This window comes from Gekko japonicus, unplaced genomic scaffold (assembly GCF_001447785.1).
Source record: "Gekko japonicus isolate JY-2015 unplaced genomic scaffold, Gekko_japonicus_V1.1 scaffold3056, whole genome shotgun sequence".
Taxonomy (NCBI): domain Eukaryota; kingdom Metazoa; phylum Chordata; class Lepidosauria; order Squamata; family Gekkonidae; genus Gekko; species Gekko japonicus.
The window spans coordinates 127,898-147,611 of record NW_015167628.1 but is presented as its reverse complement, the minus strand read 5'-3'; the positions used below and the strand labels follow the sequence as shown (position 1 = coordinate 147,611).

Below are 19,714 nucleotides of genomic sequence, written 5' to 3'. Positions count from 1 at the left end.
TTTAAAAAGGAGCATAGCTCCCACAGTTTCTTGTTCTGGTTTCTTACTGAGTTAGTGCTTGTTCGTTACTTCCAATAAAGCTGAATCACTTGCTGAATCACTCTACGAGTCCTTTGTTAGCGCAATCTAACAGGGAGGGCCTTCGCAGGGCTTCCTTGCACTCCCGCTGGCCTTGCAGGTCCACCGCCGGGCCCCTCATGGGGCTCGGCAGTGGAGCTGCAAGGCCGGCGGCGGCCGGGACCGTTGGGGGTGGTGTGTGTGGCCTTATGACACACTTCTGTGGTTGTCAGGGTGTGTGACCTAATGACACACTTCCGGTGATGTCAGGGGGTGTGGCATATGCTAATGAGTTATGCTAATGAGTTCCCCTAGCTCTTTTTCTACGAAACGACCCCTGACAGGAAGTACTTAGTTAAATTGGAAGAGACAGAACTGTAAAGGGACAACAGTCTTTGGAAGCCTCAATAATGCTGTCAGCATCATCAAAGGCAGGCACGGTGCCGCAACTATGTTTTGAATTTGAATTTTTAGAGACCACTCCAAATCTGATCTAAAAATGTCTAGAAAACACTGAAAAACCACAGGTCGATTGTGACTGGATTATCTGTAACAAATATGCTCTATGGCAATTCCAAATGAAGGGTCTAGTGAAGAACCAAAGATGCTAAAGATAATGAAGGAAGTCGTCGGCATCATCATAATCATTATTAATATTATGTCTTATTAATAGCCTACCCTGCGAACAGGCTCTGGGTGATTTACAGTCATTATAAAACATTTAAAATTACAATTAATGCATAGTTAAAAGCGACAATAAAAAACATCAATAGGACAGTAAATTCAATCCATCCAGATGGCAATTACAGTTTCTCTTTTGTTGGCAACAAACTTTGAAGACTGTGGCCAAGGGACCTACAACTGGACCAGCGGCTTCTTTTGTATTTCTAAATCATATTTGGCCCTTTTAGACTCTTGATTGGCATTTAGGATCTATTTGCAAGGGTTAGTAACTTCTTTTTTAAAATGAGGGAGGAGATACTGTATACAAAAATGTACAGTGGCGGAAAAGCTGACCTTCTATGTAAATCGAAATCTAATTTTTATTTAAATCAGAGGCTGTTCCATGTGTACCATGCAAGCGGGAGTTTCTTTGTGTCCCACTCCTCCCTTGCTTAACTCCTAAAGACTCTGATCTTCTAAAGGCTTAATTAAAAAAAAAACCTAAGTCTTCAGACGTCTGTAGGGATAACATTTCTTTGAAACTAAAGCAATTAAAGATATGCTGAGATTATTCATTTGCTAGCAGAGAAAATGCACAAGTGCATTGCAGAAAAGATAAGCTAGTGAGCGAGTGAAAGTGTGTTTCACAGTCTTTGGGGAAACAGACTAAAATGGCAAGAGGAGGAGAGATGGCTTCCCAAAAGTTGTTTAAAGTGAGGCACTGAGTGGGGACATGATGGAGAACTATTCCAGGGCCTTGTTGGTATATGACGACAATAAATTCAGTGGCCCAGGGAGGCTTTATGGCACAAGCAGCTGCCTGGAGCACCTCTTTTGAAAACAAACAGGTCCTGGGGCTCAGTAGAATCCCTTGCCTTTATTCCTTGGAAAGCGGGGCTCAGGGCGCCTGTTTCCAAGGACATGTTCCCATCATAGCAACACTCCACGGCACACTGAAAAGGTCCATCTTTGTCCTTTTACCTCCTTCTGAATTCGTTCTCATCCTTGTCCAAGCCATGTTTTGCAACCCAGCTGCAAGTCTTCTTGGGGACATATTTTGCAGGACTACCAAGGCAGCCTATAAAGGTCTCTTTCAGTATACCAGCCCAATCACATCTGCAGAAGATGTCATGTGCCGTCATGTTGCAACTCACTCATGGCAACCCCATCCATGGGGCATCCTGGGAAAGAGATACGCCTAGAACCCCAGTCTTTCTTGGCCATCTCTCATCCAAGTACTAACCGTGATGGCGGACCCTGCTTAGTTTCCCCGCTCTGAAGAGCTCGCGCTAAGTTGAACTATTCAGGCTGCTACCAAAGATACCAAACTGAGCCAGGTATAATCGCCAGTCTTTTTAATCCCTGTAATTCACAGGCCACTGCTAGGTTGTGCCCCCAGACTTACAGTGGTCTGATCTCATCCTCTGCGGTCTTCATAGGGTGACACTTGAGACAGAGAAGTCTGTAAAGGATTTTCCTCACCCATCACTCCACGCTGTGGTTGATCTCCCTCTGGATCTGCATTTTTTGGTCCATTGTGCATATCGGATGAAAAAGGCTACAGCAAGTTCCAGTTCCATGGCTTCAGTCTGCAGCTCATCCCCATCCAAGGCACTCACTTCTAGCATGGGATGGCCTTTCTTCAGCTTCAACTCCTATACATTTTCCTCCCAGCGTGGCTTCCAGTCCCAGGGCTGTTCAGCTAGCCTTTTGCCACTGCTGACTAGGGATGCTGTAAGATTCGCCATGATGTTCGACTGTCAGACTTACTACGCTTGAAAGTGCTGATCAGATGTGAGGACATCACCCACTCTGTCCGATTCATGTTGGCCAGCTGCAAGATCCTGCCAAACGCATTCGCAGTGGGTCAACACAAGTCAAATCAACCAGCAGCCATTCATGTCACTAGGGACATGGAAGGGCAGGATTTTATTAAAGCATAGATTGCATTTATTACTAAATGTGTATGATTTGTGACTGGTTTGATTATGTATTTAAACAATTGCTTGCTGAGTGGAGCAGCTATGCAGGAAAGGTGGAATGGTAGTAGAACTCAGTCAGATTGTGTGTGAATGGGCATGCACAAAACGCCAGTTGCATTGTGCTGCATGGTTAAGACGGAATACAGGGAAGCAACCTGTTGAAGAGCCATGAACAGTTGAAACGATTGTCAAAAAATCAGCTCTCTGTTCACCATTTATGAGCCAAGTGCTGAATGTTCCAGCATCACTACTGCTGACAGGCTCCTGGACAGACAAGGCCTCTTTTTTCTCAGCTGTGGACCAGAACAAAGAGGCACTCATCCAAGTGAGCAGGTAGTTATCTACTCATCAAAAGTAGGGTTGTCAGTTCCTTTCGACGCTCTGGCAGGCAGATTTGGGGGCATTCCAGGACATTGCCAATGTGACGTCATCACATTGGCAATGTCATACAGTGATGCTCTGGTTTAAGGGCAAAGCTCTATGGTTTTAGGCCAAACTTACCATAGAGTTTTGCCCTCATACCAGAGTGCTGCACATGATGTCCCCAATGTGATGACGTCACTTCCATGTCCCAGACCTTCGGCATGCAAAGCAGGTATTCTGTCATAGAGCCATGGCCCTTCCCCGGCCATGCCCCCTCCTCAGCCTATATTCATACACCAGCCCCCTCCCCCACCAGGGAGGGATCCCTGCCTTTAATAATTCCACAGGAGTAACCAAGGTAGCATGTTGTAGATAAAATGCACATCAGTGTTCTGGCATATTAACAAAGAACACATTTTTATTCTAGCACAGGGCTCCCCAAGACTTGTTTAGCCAAATTGTGTTCCAAAATTTTTGGAATTTTGAGAAAAGGTAGTGACCAGTACCAAAATGGGTGCCATGGGAGGTGTGGCCCACCACAAAATGACTGGGGGGGGGGGAATCGCAAAAGGTTGAGAGGCTCTAAACCTAGCATCTTCCTGTGATACAGCCGGCTTTTTCTGAATGGGTGCTTCCCACAGACCCAAAGTGATGCCTCCTGGATTCTCTTGAAATGCCTCCTTCTCCAAGGATGTGGAAGAAAACCAGGAATGGCTGGAGGAGAAGCAAGCGAGCACCGGGAAATCCAACAGTGGGCACGGCGGACTTCATGTTGGGGATCACCATATAGCAGCAGCTTCTTCACATTTAAGGAGGCCGACTTCTAACAATTAGCTCTGACTGATGTTATTAGTTAATGAACTGACACTCTTTTTGTCAAGGGCCCTGACTTCCAGTGAGCATCACATTCAGCAAAGCCGTCATGACGCATCCATTCAGAATAAACAAGACAGCAATCTCACTCTGCCACTACGCTCCCCACAGTGTCTTCCATGATGTGTGTGTTTTTGCCTCCCAGGAGACACATGGGAGAAGTCACTTTACTCTTTCTCAATTTGGTGATGATTCATAGGAAGGAACATCATATTTTCAATTTAAACTCTCTCTGCAGAACATACAGCCTCTTTCGTCGCCTGTCACTGAGGCGCCTCGCAGTGAGGCCAAGCTTCCCATCTCAGGTACATTGTGTCTGAAATACATTGCTATACATTACTGGGGATAAACAAGCAGTGAATCATACTTAGAGCTCAAGATGGATGCCAACAGACTAGAACTCGTATACGTAGGATTGATGCGATTCATTCGAGCTTGATGCAGAAGAAATTTATCGGATAACGTAACAAGCAGAGTTTTGTCAGCAAATCAAGTCAGTTCACTTTATTTGTATAATATTTCTATTTCAATCATTGTTTGAGGAGAAGATATATGTTGCTAAGTTTGCTGGTCTAGAAGAGATTGTGCGGGTTACATCTTGCAGAAGGTTGGAAGGGACACATTTGGAATGTTATTCTTTTCATAGGCGCCATATATAGAGAGAACTCTACTAAATTATTACTTGAAACACTATTATTTGATCTACTTCATCAGTCAGTTAACCAGTCTTGTGTGCTTGTTTTTTGTTTTTTTGAACAGTTGAATGATGACCGTACATGAAACTGTGTCCTCCTGACTATTAACAGTACATGGCCTGACCTTTGCTCTGGGTTACAAGCAGTGTTCCCTCTAAGCTGAGTTATTGTGAGCTGGCTCACAGCTTTTTAGCCTCCAGCTCACACATTTTTGCCTTAGCTCAGGAAGGATGGCTCCAGAGCAAACTAATTGATGCAGCAGCCAAATCGCTCACTCACGACTTTAATGCCAGTAGCTCACAAAGAATAATTTTTCTCACAAGACTCCACAGCTTAGAGGGAGCATTGCTCTGAGTCCATGCAGGATGCTTCAGGGGCCAGTTTTGACCCAGGGGCTGCATTGCTGCCGATCCATATACATCCTGCAAAGGGGATGAAAAAGGATGATTCTTCAAGGTGGATTCATTATGTTCTCGGATTGTGCGGCACTTTCATCAACATGCTCATGTGCATAAGGTATTTTGAATTTTTCCTCTCTGCATTTCTGTCCCTCTTTTAATGATGTCACCAGGGATCCCACATTGTTTCTATGTTGGAAAGGGGGAGGGGGAATACTCTAGTGACTGGTGACGCTGAAAAGTAAGTTGTCCTCTCCCGCCCCCAGCAGACAGGCCGATGATTAATCTGCATATGCAAATGAAAAAAGAAAATGGGTAGCTGCTGTATTATTTTTTGTGCTAATTACTGCAATTTCAAGCATTTGATGAATAGGATCCCTAATGGAAAGTCCTCCTAGGAGAGATGTTGCTAAGAGATTCATGACTTGTCTAACCCTCTGAAAGGGGTGGTGGGAGAAAGACGGGAGACAACCGAGATACTGAGGACGAGAAAGAGGACGGGATATTGGAGCGATGCTTCCCAGCACCTACCATATGCTGGATAACAGACCTTCATGCAGCAAACGGTGCTTAGCGCTGTTAGGCTGGTGAGACTGCACAGGCCAAAGAGAACTCCGCAAAAGGCATAGAAGGTGCACATGGCATGGTTGAACAGCCACCTGGAAGGGAAAGATAAGTAAGCGAAATAAATGACTTGCTCTCAAGGCATTTTTGGCATGGCTATTGTGGTTGTGGAGCTGCGGTGGCTCAAGTGGTTAAGACGCTGAACTGCAGGCTGTGGAAGGTCAGTAGTTCAGCAGTTCGAGACCCGGGTGCTGCATGATGGAGTGAGCTCCCGTCTCTAGTTCCAGCTCCTGCCAACCTAGCAGTTCGAAAGCAAGAAATCGCAAGTAGATAAATAGGTACCACTTCGGTGGGAAGGTAACAGCGTTCCGTGCGCCTCAGTGTTTAGTCATGCCGGCCACATGACCACGGAAACGTCTTCGGACAGCGCTGGCTCTTCGGCTTGGAAACGGAGATGAGCACCGCAACCCTAGAGTCGGATTCGACTGGCTTTCGAGCAAGGAAACCTTTACCTTTACTTTATTGTGGTTGTAAAGAGATCCTTTAGCCACATCACACACCCATCACTGGTAAAATAGCTTCCAGGACTGTCTGTGCTCAAAAATATACATACATGCCACCCCACTTCTTCTCAAAAGTTCTTTATTAGTTTTCATACACTATGTTTTTTTAAAGGAAGCCAGTGGGATGGAGCCTGCAGATCTGTTGTGCTACCAAAGGTGATTTCCTCTGATAAAAGGAGTCTTCCCATGAAGCAAGAAGCTCTTCCGCTGCTGCAGGGAAATACCTCTGCTAGCATGACAGATCTTCAGGATCCAGCCCAGTGAACAAGCTTCATAATTACATTTTCCCCAGAAGAAGATCTGTATGTGTTGTGCAAAAGTTTGTAGCCAGGAATGTTTGGTTCTGCAACTCATTGGCTAATTTCGCACTAGAACTGCCTCGCAGTTGCGCCGCTGTTTGCCCCGGTTCTATTGGTCAATTTCACACCCGAAGCCGCACGGCTGATTTTGACCCACGGCTTAACCTGATTTTCCCCACAGTTTTGTGATTCTGTTTTTTTGAGGATCAACGAAACTGCGGAGGAAATCAGGCGAAGCCGCAGGTCAAAATCAGCCGCGCAGCCTTCGGGTGTGAAATTGACCAATAGAACAGGGGCAAATGTCGGCACAACAGCGAGGCAGCTCTAGTGCGAAATCAGCCATTATAAAAGATGGGAATTTAAGCAGATTTCTTTCTTTATTTAGGGCATTTCTATGCCACCTCTTCAGAGTCCTGCTTGAAGCAGCTTGCAATGATGTCATAATATAAAAACAAGCCATTGGCCATAAACATAATAAAAACTATCCATGAAACAGAAGCAGACTAACGAGAGTCAGTTTGGTGTAGTGGTTAGGAGTGTGGACTCTAATCTGGGAGAACCAGCTTTGATTCCCCACTCCTCACATGCAGGTGCTGGTGTGACCTTGGGTCAGTCATGAGTTCTTTCAGAGCTGCTCGCTCAAGGGCAGTTCTTGGGAGAGCTCCCTCAGCCCCACCTACCTCACAGAGTGTCTGTTGTGGGGAGTGGAAGGAAAAGGGATTGTAAACTGCACTGAGACTCCTTCAGGAAGTGAAGGACGGGGTATAAATCCAATCTCTTCTTCTTCTTCTTCTTCTATTAAAAAGTGAGTAAGATAAAACTCCTAATTAAAAGCCAGGAGGGAGTTACTTTTACCATAGAGTTTTTGCAATTCCTAGAGGTGTGATGTCACTTCCAGGTTTTTTACTGATGTAACATCATCTGTTGGTGATTTTATTTTTTATTTTTTTTTGCCTTGCGGGCTGATGATGTGCCAACAGGCAACGGGAGCTGGAGGTGGGACATCTCCTATCCCTAGCAGGCAAATGGCAACCCTGACAGAAGGGCTTGGGGGGCAGATCTTTTAACTGACACACTGGACAGTGCTGAAGGATACAGTCCTTCAGGTACCCTGGCCCCAAGGCATTTACAGCCTTAAAGGTAAGAACTAGTACTTTGAATTGTGCCCTGAAACATATGGGCGACCAGTGCAGAGATTATTCTGCTTTTGATAGATATTACTATCACGCTTCCCCCCTTTCCCCTCCCTTTACCGCTTCCCAGCTGAGCCCCAGTGTTAAGCTACATGGTGGCTCAGCTACAAGAAAGAAAGAAAGCCCATTAAGGACTGAAAAGGGGGGAAGAAAATGTGGAGCCTACCTCTGCCCTCTCTCCAGATTGGCTGCAGGCACAGCGTCTACATGCATGTCACCCTGCAATTTCCCGGAGGATGTAGACTTAAGGAGGTCTTTAGTTAATGTGGTTTATTGGGGAGAAAATACAAGAGGCTAATCCATCATGCCTGGACTGGGTATCATATTATGTGGATGCTCCCAAATATAGTGGGGGATTTTGTGTGGAAGTCTTTTGGAGCCCTTAGACGAAGAGCTGGCTACAAGTATATAACTGATTAATAAGGGCGAAAGGAAAGAAGCTACCTGTGTGCAAAGAAGGATGGTGTGGCCAGGGGGAAAAGGATCACAGTCATGCCCACATCGCTGATGGCGAGATTCACAATGAAGAATTCAGCAGGCTTCAAGATGGCTCTCTTCCGATAGGCTACCAGGAGGAGGAGAGAGTTTCCAAAGAGAGACACAACACCTGAGGGAAAATCAGAGGCAATACCCGCAGTGAAAAGGCACATCATCGTAAATTCAGTCAATGAGTGACTTGAAGAAGGCACAGTATCTGCCTGGACAACGGCCTCTCATGTTTATCTGTCATCCACAGACGATTATGAGTTGTATGACCAAATGTGTCTGTAAATTGGTACAATTTCTATCTTTTTTTTAATCCCCCTCCTCCACACTAGCATCAGTTCCAACGCAGGGGGAAACCTGACAGAGGTTTATGTAATGGCTGGGGGGAGCAGCCCCATTGCCAGGATTTTGTGGCATGTGGGGCAAATTTTGTTTCTGGTGCCCCCCTAATGAAGCAGGGGTAGTGTGTACTCCTCTCCTGTAAGATTTAAAGGGCCCTTCAGCTGATCAGTGGCCACGTGCTCCCCGCCAATCAGTTGAAGGGCCCTTTAAATCTTACAGGAGGGGAGGAAGAAGGGTACATGCCACCCCACTTCTTCTCAAAAGCATTTAAAGGATCCTTTAAATGCTTTTGAGAAAAAGCAAGAAGCCGTTAAGAAGTGGTGGGCCCTTTAAGGAATGGAGCTGGCCCTTTAAGGAGGGGGTGGAGACTCCAATAGCCCCATTGTAACTACTGGGAGACTCTCAATGAAGCTAATAGGCGGTAGATTCAGGACAGAAGATATATCTTCACATAAGTTTATGACACTCTCCACTTTAAACACAAATACAAGTTTATTTAAAATAACAACGGGGGTCGGGGTTATTTACAAGGAGTCAATCAATTGCTCAGGCTTTCTTTTGTTCCCTTTTTTAAAAACTTTGGACTGCTCTTAGGTATTTAAGTTTTCTTCCAGACCACACCCTTCCTGCACACTCCAACTTTTATATCTCTGCTCTATTGAAGGCTCTGCCACAGTCTAGCGTCTCCTTAAGCTGCTTCACTTGCAGTTGGTCCCTAGCTAAAACTGTATAACCTTCCCCAACAGGATTTCTTATAGAGGAGCACTATGCGTGTCTGAGTTATACACCAGGAGTTTCTATCATTAAACTCCTCAGCAGCTCACAGGGTCCACGCTCTCTCTCTTCCATCCGAGAGCACCCTTTCTCCCCTTCCTTTTCTGGTCAGCAGTCAGCTGTTAACCACCTTTTTCAACCGTTCCCCCCCCTCCAGTCCCAGCCCCCAGCCCCCTGGCTCTATGGGCTGCCCGGAGAACTACCAACTGTCTGGGCCACCCAGAGGACTCCCCACCCCTTCCCCAAGTGTGGCTTGCTTCCCCACATAGGCAGACAGAGTGCGAATGCTGCAAAAGTGAGTTTTTAATTTTTTTTAAATTTTATTTTGTGACATCAGTGCCCCCTGACTTATTTAAAGGCCCCCTGAATGATAAAATCCTGGCTATGGGCCTGATTATTTCACTCTCTCTCTCTCTCTCTCTCTCTCTGCCTCTCTGGTCATGTGACCACTCAGCTGCAGGCTACCTTCCAAGCAGCTGCTATGCTTGTAAACTTTGCTCTGAAATTAAGCTTTCCGTTACATGTCCCTCCCTTCTGGACAATTGCATAGGGGAAAAGTTTCAGCCTTTTCCCAATCAATGGGTCACTTGTTTTTACTTTATTGTAGTGTATTCTAATTGACTTGAATGCATGTACTGCGTGTTTGTGAATCTGCTCATAGACATCTAATGTTAAGCTGTGTCCTGGGCTAGGATCCTAATGTAACCTATAGGAACACTAGCCCAGGAAGCAATATCCAATCACCATGAAGAAGCTCCCTGAGTGGGAACGCTTGTGATTGGCCTTTAATGGTTCAACCTTATTGGTTGTGAAATGTACAGTAGGCGTGGCTATATTAGCCGGGAATGTTTAAATACAGAACAGCAGCTATGTTAAAGCTGTCTAAATGGGTTCTGGCTGACTGATGTTGATCCGTGTTGGAAGTGAGTTCGAGTTGAAGAATAAAAGCAGCATTCTTGCTGAATCACTCTCCGACTCTTTGTTAAGTTCGCGACTTAACACTTATATTGTCTGAACACCATATAAATACAATATAAACACAATTTCACCATCTCATTACCTAAATACAAACCTTAAGTGTATATATATTCCTTAGTATTCTTATCAGTATCTATACAAACATTACAGGAATATACTTTTCACTAAACTCCCTGCATGCAGAACGCACTGCCACAGGATGTAGTGATGGCCCCTAGATTAGAAGGCTTTAATTGAGGATTAAACACATTCACTAACATCAGTGGCTATTACTGAAGCAGAACCTCTGTATTCAGGGGCAGTATAACTCTAAATGCCAGTTCCTGGAAATATACAAACAGGTGGAGGCTTTGCCCTCTGGGGCCCTGGTTGGCCATTGGAGAAACAGGAAGCAGGACAAGATGGAGAATTGGTTTTATTCTGCTGGGCTCTTTTGATATGTTACTTCATGATATGTTACTTACAGGCAGAGCCCCTGACTGTACAGATACCTACATGCAAATTGGATAATTCCCAGTCTGTACTACAAGAACAAAGTTTGTTGCTAACCTTATTACTTACTTACTTCTTTTAGCCCACATTTCTCACAGAGACTCAAGGTTGAATTACAGTGTGTGTGTGTGTAATTAGAAAATTACAGAATTAGAAAACAGTGCAAACAAAAAAAAAACCTGCCCAGGGCATGACATACCATAATGCAGAAAATGGGTTACAAAGATAGAAGTAAAAGCAAGATAATACATACGGTAAACATTACAGTAGACTACAGTCCTATTCTCTTATAGAAGTGTCTTCCTGAGCTGTTCCATTGTACTTTAGTTCTATGCCCTTTATGCAAACGCCCTAACGAACATTCTGTGGAAGCATTCCTTAAAATAACCCTAGCTATCTGCTTCTCAGGATCTAGGAGAAGTTCCCACTGAATTCTCTGGTCTCTCTGAAATACACCATTTTAAGTTGGATCACATCTTGATAGGCATTTCCAAGAAGATATCAATTTCCAGAAGATCTAATTCTATACTTTCTGTCCCACAGATTATTTCAAAAAGCACAGTAGCCTTTTTCGGGTATGCTTCTGGAGCTCCTTTCTTGTGCACTGGAACAGCATACGATGCATTGGGTTCACTGGGTGACTCTTGGTACGTATGATAGCCATTTTGTGTGAAGGGGGCAGAATGCATATTTTGAACACATACCCTTGAAAATGTGGCTTTGGGGGCAGCACAAACCATAGCTGGAAAACACATGTATTGTCTTTTTCACATAAAACGGCTATCACCCTTGCCAAGAAGATCGTACCAAGCGTGCTTTCCCAAGACGTGAGATAGGGACACCAGAAATGTAATGCCTGAAAAGAGCAAGCATGAAATCTCCCTTAGAGAAGTGAAGCAACCTGGACTGCTAATGCAGTTTCTTCTAGAAAATGTTTTACTGATCTTTTAGAAGCACTTAGAGAGCCATATAAACAACGTGGACAGCAAAACCTGGTTTTCAGTATTTTCAAGTGAAATTTGTCCTCACAGGGATAACCAAGTCTTGGGGGGGGGGGCGGGGGAGAGGCAGGAAGGGCATTCTTTCTCATGAGGATAGGTTTCATACAATAATATACTGTGCACGTTAAAGAAATGCAAGGAGGAACATCCTGGATTATGGCAAATCCAACTGAAGCGGCTCTTTTGTTTGAACTTAGTTGAGACAACAGTAGTAATTAAAATGTAATGCCAAGGATTTTCCTTTTCCTATTAAGTCATGCTAATTTCATTTAAAAAGAGTTTTTCCTATGTAATTGCAAAGGAGGACCTGAATACAACTGGAGCACATGAGGGAGAGCTGGAAAGGTTTCCTAATAGATTAGTTTGCAAATTAAATATTATGATAACAGTAACATGCCAAAAATATGTAATGCTTGATACAGCCTCTTCTCCACCAACGGTGCAGCAGAACTAGCACATTCTTAAACACTTAAGAGCTGATAGATGTCAGATTCAGAGGAAAGAATCGGAACCCTATGTCCTCGTTTCCACTGTGATTTTTACTGCAAAGCATAATTTGGGTCTCCTTTGCTTATGGCTTCATTAACCATATCCATTAGGTTTATTATTGAATTGGCTGCTTATTATCAGTGCACGGAGACTGCGGAGTCGGACTGTCTCAGTTGCCTGAGGGTAGCCAAAAAGGGAAGGGGTTTGGAAGCTGCTTTGGTTAGAAAGATATACCATAGCCACCATTGCTTCTTTACTGGGGAGCAAAGATTTACAAGCACTAACTATCCTCTTGATGTGCACGTGATCACAAGACTGATTAAAAACTACCTGCAACTGCATTTGTTCACAGCATTCATTGTCAATTTTGCGCCTCACGTTCTTGCCCTGTTCTATAAATCTTGCCTTTCTGATCCCTGTTCTCTCTTCTTTAGTGTCTCAGACTGAAAATACATCTTATAGGACACAGGTAGATGTATGTTGCTGTTAATTTTTCCTTCTGAATGCCCATAAAGTGTGATAGCTATGCTGGTTGCCCAATGTAGAGGACACTGGGAAGAGCCATGGCTCAATCATGGTAGAGCTCCTGCTCTACATGCAGAAGTTCCCAGGTTCGATCCCTGGTATCGCCAGTCAATAGAATCAAGAAGACTCTGGAGAGCTAGCCAGGTTAGACTGTTCAGAGACTGACAGAGAAATTGTCTGACTCAGCAGTATAAGGCAGATTCATGTGTTCAGTGTGAAAGTTCATGTGGTTAAACTGGTAAAGTGTTGGACAAAGAATGGGGAGACCTGGGTAGAAATCCCCAGTCTGCCATGAAACGCAATCAATGAATTTAAGCCAGTCACTCTTTCTCTCAGCCTAGCTTTACCTCACAGGGTTATTGTGAAGATAAAATGGAGGAGGGAGATCCTTGTATGGCTGACCTGAGATCCTTGGAGAAGGCTTGCATAAATACATATGGACAGAAATCTTAGCTGATTAATTACATGAATCTGTAGATGTGTATAAAAGATAACCTGGAATGTATCCTGCCATGCCCCTCAACCAAATTTCAGTCGTTAGGCCGCCAGCCTGAGGAGCTTGCCTCTAACTTAATTTGGAGTTGGGATTAACTGTGACAGAGGCAATGTTGTGTTTCATGCAGTCCCTGTGTATCTTGTAACTGTATCCTTTTGGCCTAACTTCAGATTGTAAGCTCCTTGAGTTCAGGGATCTGTCTTTCTTGCTAACCTTGTCCTATAAATTAAACAACAGCATTAAAGAAGCAGCAACAACAACTGCTCTATATAAATGTTTCGCATTAAGCAGAGTTACATCTAAGACCTTTGAAGTACTTAGACGGCATAGAAAAGTTTAACTTTGCTTAGGAGTGCAGTGTCAAAGTAGTACTTCTGGCTTCAGTCTGCCTTAATCTCTTGTAGCTTCCATAGAACATTTTATCAGGAGCTGTGGAATACCAATGCACCACAATCATTCCATCCCTTTAAAACTAAAGGAGGGGGGGGGAACACTTCAGTTCCTAAAACAAACTTTTGCCACACAGATCAGTATGCAAAAGAACAAATCTAAATAGATTTATATTATCTGCTCTCGAGGGCCTCTACTTAGGGGCTCCACCTCCTAGGGTTGCCAAATGTTACCTACCTTGCCGGCGGGAGACTCCTGCGTGTCACAGGAAAGTGACTTCATGACGCCGGGCACGCTGGGGGCGGGGCCACAGCCATACAAGGGAAAACCATAGAGTTTTCCCTTGTACGGCCATGGCCCCGTCCCCAGCGTGCCCGGCGTCATGACGTCACTTCCCTGTGACGGGCACGCTGGGGCGGGGTTCCCCCCGGGGCCCAATTCCCCACGTCGGGGAGCGGGCCTCTGGGACGGGGGGATTTCCGCCCCCCGGGGGGATTTGGCAGCCCTACCACCTCCTCAGTCAGCTGTCTGAGAAGATGTGAGGAGACTAGTGTTAGCCCTGAGGGCCTCTTTGTACATTATGGAGTACACCAGTTGGGGTCACCATCCCCACCCTGTGTCCTGTGGAACAGCCAGACATAAATGGGAGGTTCTTCTCAATTCCCACACTTGTGGTGCCCAGTTCAGATTGTAACTGTGGTAGACGTGAAGAAGGGGCTTTAGCTTTTTGCCCCTGTACCTTTTTTCTATCCTGAGATAGTCTCCAGGGAGTACTATCTAGACTACGCTGGTGTATTTCCCCAATGAGCCAAATAGTGGTGAGCCTCTTGAGGTCAAACTTCTGTGCCATTAGAATTTCCAGGACGCAACTGTCTGTTCCTCTTTACCCATAACCTAGAGAAGGCAGAGTAAAACACCTGCTTTCTCCTGGGAGGATGCCTGCCTTTTGTTAAGCCTGACTTCAGAACAAACTGTCACAAAAAGCAACACCTGGATTACAGCAGGAAGGCTATTGCCAGTCTGACTCAGAACATCAGGATGATTGCTAAGGTCTGTTTTGATGGTCAAGGACAATGCGATAATTTAGGTCAGCATTAGCACTGGGAAGGCAGGAAGGGGAGCTCACGCAGCCTGCAGTGACTTTTCAAGAAACTTTTGGCATGAGATCGTGACTGCTATTTCCATCCTTATTCTAATGTGGCATCAGCAATAATGCAGGAATGGATGCTGAGCTATTCTTGGCCGATGGGCGATAGCTATTTAGAGCACATCTCTGTGTTGCTTCTGAAAGCCTTTTAGGCAATAACATTTATTGCACTTTGGGATCCTCTAGTCCCAGTTCTTGGAGGTCCTGATGCTGTGTTGACCCCCCACAAGGGTCCACTCTGAAGAAGAAGAGATTGGATTTATACCCCGCCCTTCACTTGGAGTCTCAGAGCGGCTTACAAACTCCTCCACACCCTGTGAGGTGGGTGGGGCTGAGAGAACTCTGACACAAACTGCTCTTTTTCAAGGACAGCTGTGCCAGAGCTTGTGACTGACCCAAGGTCACATCAGCAGGTGCAAGTAGAGGAGTGGGGAATCAAACCCGGTTCTCCCAGATTAGAGTCTGCACACTTAACCACTACACCAAACTGGCTGGTATTCCTGGCGGCTGTGAACTCTATATGATGGGATGATCACTATGAAGGCAGAACAGGAAAAGGCCCTTTTGGGGGGGGGGGGCTGTCCCCATGACCCTTCAGATGCAGTGCAAAAATGAGTGAAGCATGTAGGCATGCCTTTTACAACCCATGTATATGTGTGCATGCGTGGAAGAAAAGAGAAGGTGGTCTGATAGTTTTGTGGCTGGTACCCACCATTGAAATCCCACTAGCAACAACTGGAAATCTTACTAAGCCATCATTCTGTGGTTACATCTGATATTGCTTACCCCACAAACTCTTTGGCTATAAGAGCTACGTATGTGACATAAATGCCATCAAGTCGCAAGTGACGGTGACCCCAGCAAGGGGCTTTTCTTATATTAAGTTTATTTCCATTTTTCCATAAAATGTGTATCTTTTTACATCATTCTTCTTTTATACAATGGAGTCTACAATTGTCACATTAAATTAATCCAATCGATCATTAAATTAATCCAACCATACAGACGCTTCCATCTTTCCACAAACACTTTACCGTCTTTCCCTTGGAGGGGCTTTTCAAAGCAAGTAAGCAGCAGGAGTGGTTTGCCATTGCCTTCCCCTGCAGAGCTTTTCTTGGTGGTCTCCCAGTCAATTACTGACCCTGCTTAGATTGGGCTATACCATGCCACCTTCCCTCCTGCTGTAAGAGCTAGGGAATCATTTTCTTTTTTAAAATGAAAGCTGAGGTCCCTCAAGCTCAATTGGGTAAACATGTAAACATGTGTCACTTGACATAATTCGTTTTTGGGAAAGGATGCAGGTTTGTTCAGTTTGCATGATGAATGCAGAATCTGGATTGTCTAGGAGTGCGGAATCTGGTTCATTGCCTCTCCAAAAGCCCAGAGCACCCGCCTGATCAGACACCCAGGTTGATCCCTTCATTCTTGCGAGTTATTTTTGCTAGGGGACCATCAATCCCTTTTCTCCCTGACAGTGGTGATCCCTTTTTCAGTGCATCATTAAGCATCTCCAGGAGGCTGGCAGGACTGACACTGATTAATTTCCCCTGCCGCTTCTGGAAGTCTGAAACAGACAAATCCCCCAAAAGGCAGATGGCTGGGATCGTGTGTATTGAATTTCTGTTCTTGTGCTAGGCTGTGAGTACAGCGCAGAATGGCTGCCGTGGCTGCAATCCATAACCGTAACACTGAGATTCTCAAGAGCTTGCTCAAGGGTCCAGAGTTCTTCGTGTACGTTATTTTGCTTAAAGTTACCTACTGGTTTCATGGCAGAGACAAAGTTCCAATCAAGGGCTTCCTGACCAGTAGTGTAGTCTCTTATTCACTATTGGCAGATGGTGGCTCAGTGGCAGAACGTCCATTTTGCGTGCAGAAGGCCCCGAGTTCATTCTGTGGCATTTCCAACTAAAAGGACGTGGCAGTAGGTGATGTGAAGGACCTTCACCTAAAAGAGCACCTTCCAGTTAGTGCAGACAATACTAAACCTTGATATGGTTTGGAGCAGTATGAGACAGCTTCATGTGTGCTATAGCAGCTCTCTGTTCGGGCTGTTTTATTACTGTGATCCCTATCACAGCAAGTGGATTCTGGCTCCAAGAACGTTCTTCAGAAACAGTGTCTAAAGACCAGTTTCTGTGATCTGCAGGAGCAAGTACTAATGCTTTTCCTAGACTGTTCCAGTTGAATGGAGAATTTCAGGAATGTCTTCTCTGATGCAAAGCTGCCCATCAGTTGAGGTCATCCTAAGAAGCCCTTCTCCAGATGACTCAGGGGCCTACCTAAGAGAAGAACTCTTTGTTGCTGTGAGCCATTTATGGAACTCTCCCAAGTGACTCTTGCTGACAGGTGGTGGAACGTCCATTTTGCGTGCAGAAAGCCCCAAGTTCATTCTATGGCATTTCCAGCTGAAAGGAATGTGGCAGTAGGTGATGTAAAAGACCTAAGAGAGCACCTTCCAGTTAGCGCAAACAATACCTCACCTTGATATGGTCTGGATTTTCAGTTATTGCCAGTGGGGCTTCAATGGTTGGGTACCAGCCATCTTTGTTTCAGCCCTTTGTGGTTTATTTCCCCCCCCCCTTTCTCCTTTGCTTCCAGATTGTATGAAAACTGTGCTGCTGTTTGAACAATGCTGCTGCCATGTTGACATGATGATTGATGGGTTTCATTGTTATTTAATTATTTTTTGTTGTTAAACTTTAACAAAAAGCACTGTGAGCCATCTTGAATATTCATAAAGAGAGGAAGGAGGTATACAAGTCTTTTACACAAACGAGTAAAATTGAAGTGTGCACACTGGAATACTCCCCCCCCCCACAAACAGCTTTTCCAAAAAGAAAACATGTCAAGGAAAAGGTTAGAACCCTTCTGAGACGTGCTAGATTTCCATGTACAAAGAAATATGGCAGATAAAGTGGTTTAAATTTGTAGAGCAGATATAATACCACTGGAGGGTTTTTTAAAAGTCCGTTACAAAGTCCTACTTTGACCTAACTACTTCCTATGGCAGAGTTTTATTACTCTTCCGGTTCAATCCTAAACATAGTTACACCCTTCTGAGCCCACTGATTTCATTAAAAGGGTGTAACCTTGTTTAGGATTGCATCATTTATCCCTTAGTGTAGCTCAGAAGACTGAGACAGAGCTGGCTGAGGCTTGTATCCAAATCTACTGACCAGGTTTTGTGCCAGAATTTCACTTCCCAAGAAATTTCAGGTGCCCAGTGGCATTCTTCCACAAAAGGGTTTTGGACTCTTCCAACTTTCCTGAAGGAGCCAAAAAACCAACTCATTTTAATTCAATAAATAAATTGTGTAAACAAACACCAAGGTCTTCAGAACATGCTCATACTAGATCTGCTGGTAGTTTATCTGACTCGTTGAAGTCAAAACTATTTCTGTGTGTGTGTGTTTTGCTTTTTCTCCTTACCAAAAAGTGAATACAGTGTTCCAAAAATCAGGTCTTCTCCTTCAGATAAGGTGGAATGGAACGCTGAAGAATTGGAGGCATTTTCCATCTGCAACAACAACAACAACAACAACAAAGGACGTTAAATGAAAGTCAGGAGGAATTTTGGCTAACCACAAAATGTTCAGCACGCCTTTCCCCTGGGAAGCAGCACGGCTGTCGTATTTTTGCCTTTTCTCGGTTTGTGGCTAAAGGAAAGTCAACTGGCGGTGCTGCAAGTGCATTGCTGTGAATAAAGGAGCTGACAGTTCATATCGATGGTGGCACTGAGATTCAGGCTGTGTGGTGGGTTGATAATAGGATCAGGCTTGGTCCTGGTAATTCCACTTGATTACAGCCTGGTGCATTTAATTACAGATTATGCTGATTAGCTGCAGGGTAATATTTCTTTTTAAAAAGTTTCGACTTAGGTACTTTATGGGCAGAAAAGGCCACTTAGCGGTTCCAGCTGTTGTGCTTCTATCAATACGCCTTGATGAGACTGCAGCGAGTTCCGGAGCTTTAGGCTCTCTGGGGGCCTGTCTGTTCTAGCCCTAACGCTAATTACAGTGGGCTTTAGCAGCTTAATCAAACCACGAGCAGTCAAAGATAATGTTTCCAGCCAGGATCCAGGCTGCGTGTGCATCGGTACCCGATTTCAATGACATAAATAAAGCAATCTTACAAAGGCAAACAGAGAAATTGCTAGCCCCACAACAAACTTTCTGCTGTCTTGTCCACATTGGTTAGTCATTGACGGCACCCTGACAGCCTAAAAGAAGGGAGGGGAAGAGAAACAAACTCATAAGGAACCGGTCTGTAAATGTTCTTTGACAGCTTAAGCAGGTGGCAGCTATGGCCAGAAGTGTCTGTTACCAGCTCAGACTAGTTTGCTAGCTGTGGCCATTTCTGCGCAGACAAGATGTGGACACTAATAGGGTTGCCAGGTCATGCTTACCAACCAGCAGAAGCTGGAGGGGATGGGGTGGGGAGGGTGCACAGCATCACATGTGACATGACATGGCTTCCAGGTTCCATGTTGGGTTACTCTTAAAGCCTCTTCCCAGTGAAACGCCATTATAGATCTCGGCTTACGGCAACCAGTGTTCCCTCTAAGCTGAGTTAGTATGAGCTAGCTCACAGTTTTTTAGCCTCCAGCTCACACATTGTTTGTCTTAGCTCAGGAAGGATGGTTCCAGAGCAAACTAATTTAGGCAGTAGCGAAATTGCTCACTCACAACTTTAGTGCCAGAAGCTCACAATGTAGAATTTTTGCTCACAAGACTCCACAGCTTAGAGGGAACATTGATGGCAACCCATAGAATTTTCAAGGCAGGGGACAAACAGAGGTGGTTTGCCATTGCCTGCCTCTGGGTAGCAACCTTGGACCTCCTTGGTGGTCTCCCACCCAAGAACTAATCAGGGCTGACCATACTTAGCTTCCAAGATCTGACAGATCAGTCTAGCGTAGGTCATCCCAGTCAGGGTGGTTTTAAA

The 19,714-nt window shown here is 44.9% G+C and overlaps 1 protein-coding gene across 1 annotated transcript in view; it reads right to left on the bottom strand.

The window, feature by feature from the left end:
- The window catches only part of LOC107112847 (opsin-5-like), a 34,235-nt gene extending 15,948 nt beyond the window's left edge, over nt 1-18,287 (bottom strand). Inside the window, exons 1-3 of the mRNA XM_015414046.1 lie at nt 18,200-18,287; nt 8,095-8,257; nt 5,563-5,690 (exon numbers count right to left, since the gene is read on the bottom strand). Of these exons, the coding sequence (XP_015269532.1) occupies nt 5,563-5,690; nt 8,095-8,257; nt 18,200-18,287 (379 nt within the window). The remainder of the gene's footprint in view (nt 1-5,562; nt 5,691-8,094; nt 8,258-18,199) is intronic.
- Between the last annotated feature and the right edge of the window lie 1,427 nt (nt 18,288-19,714).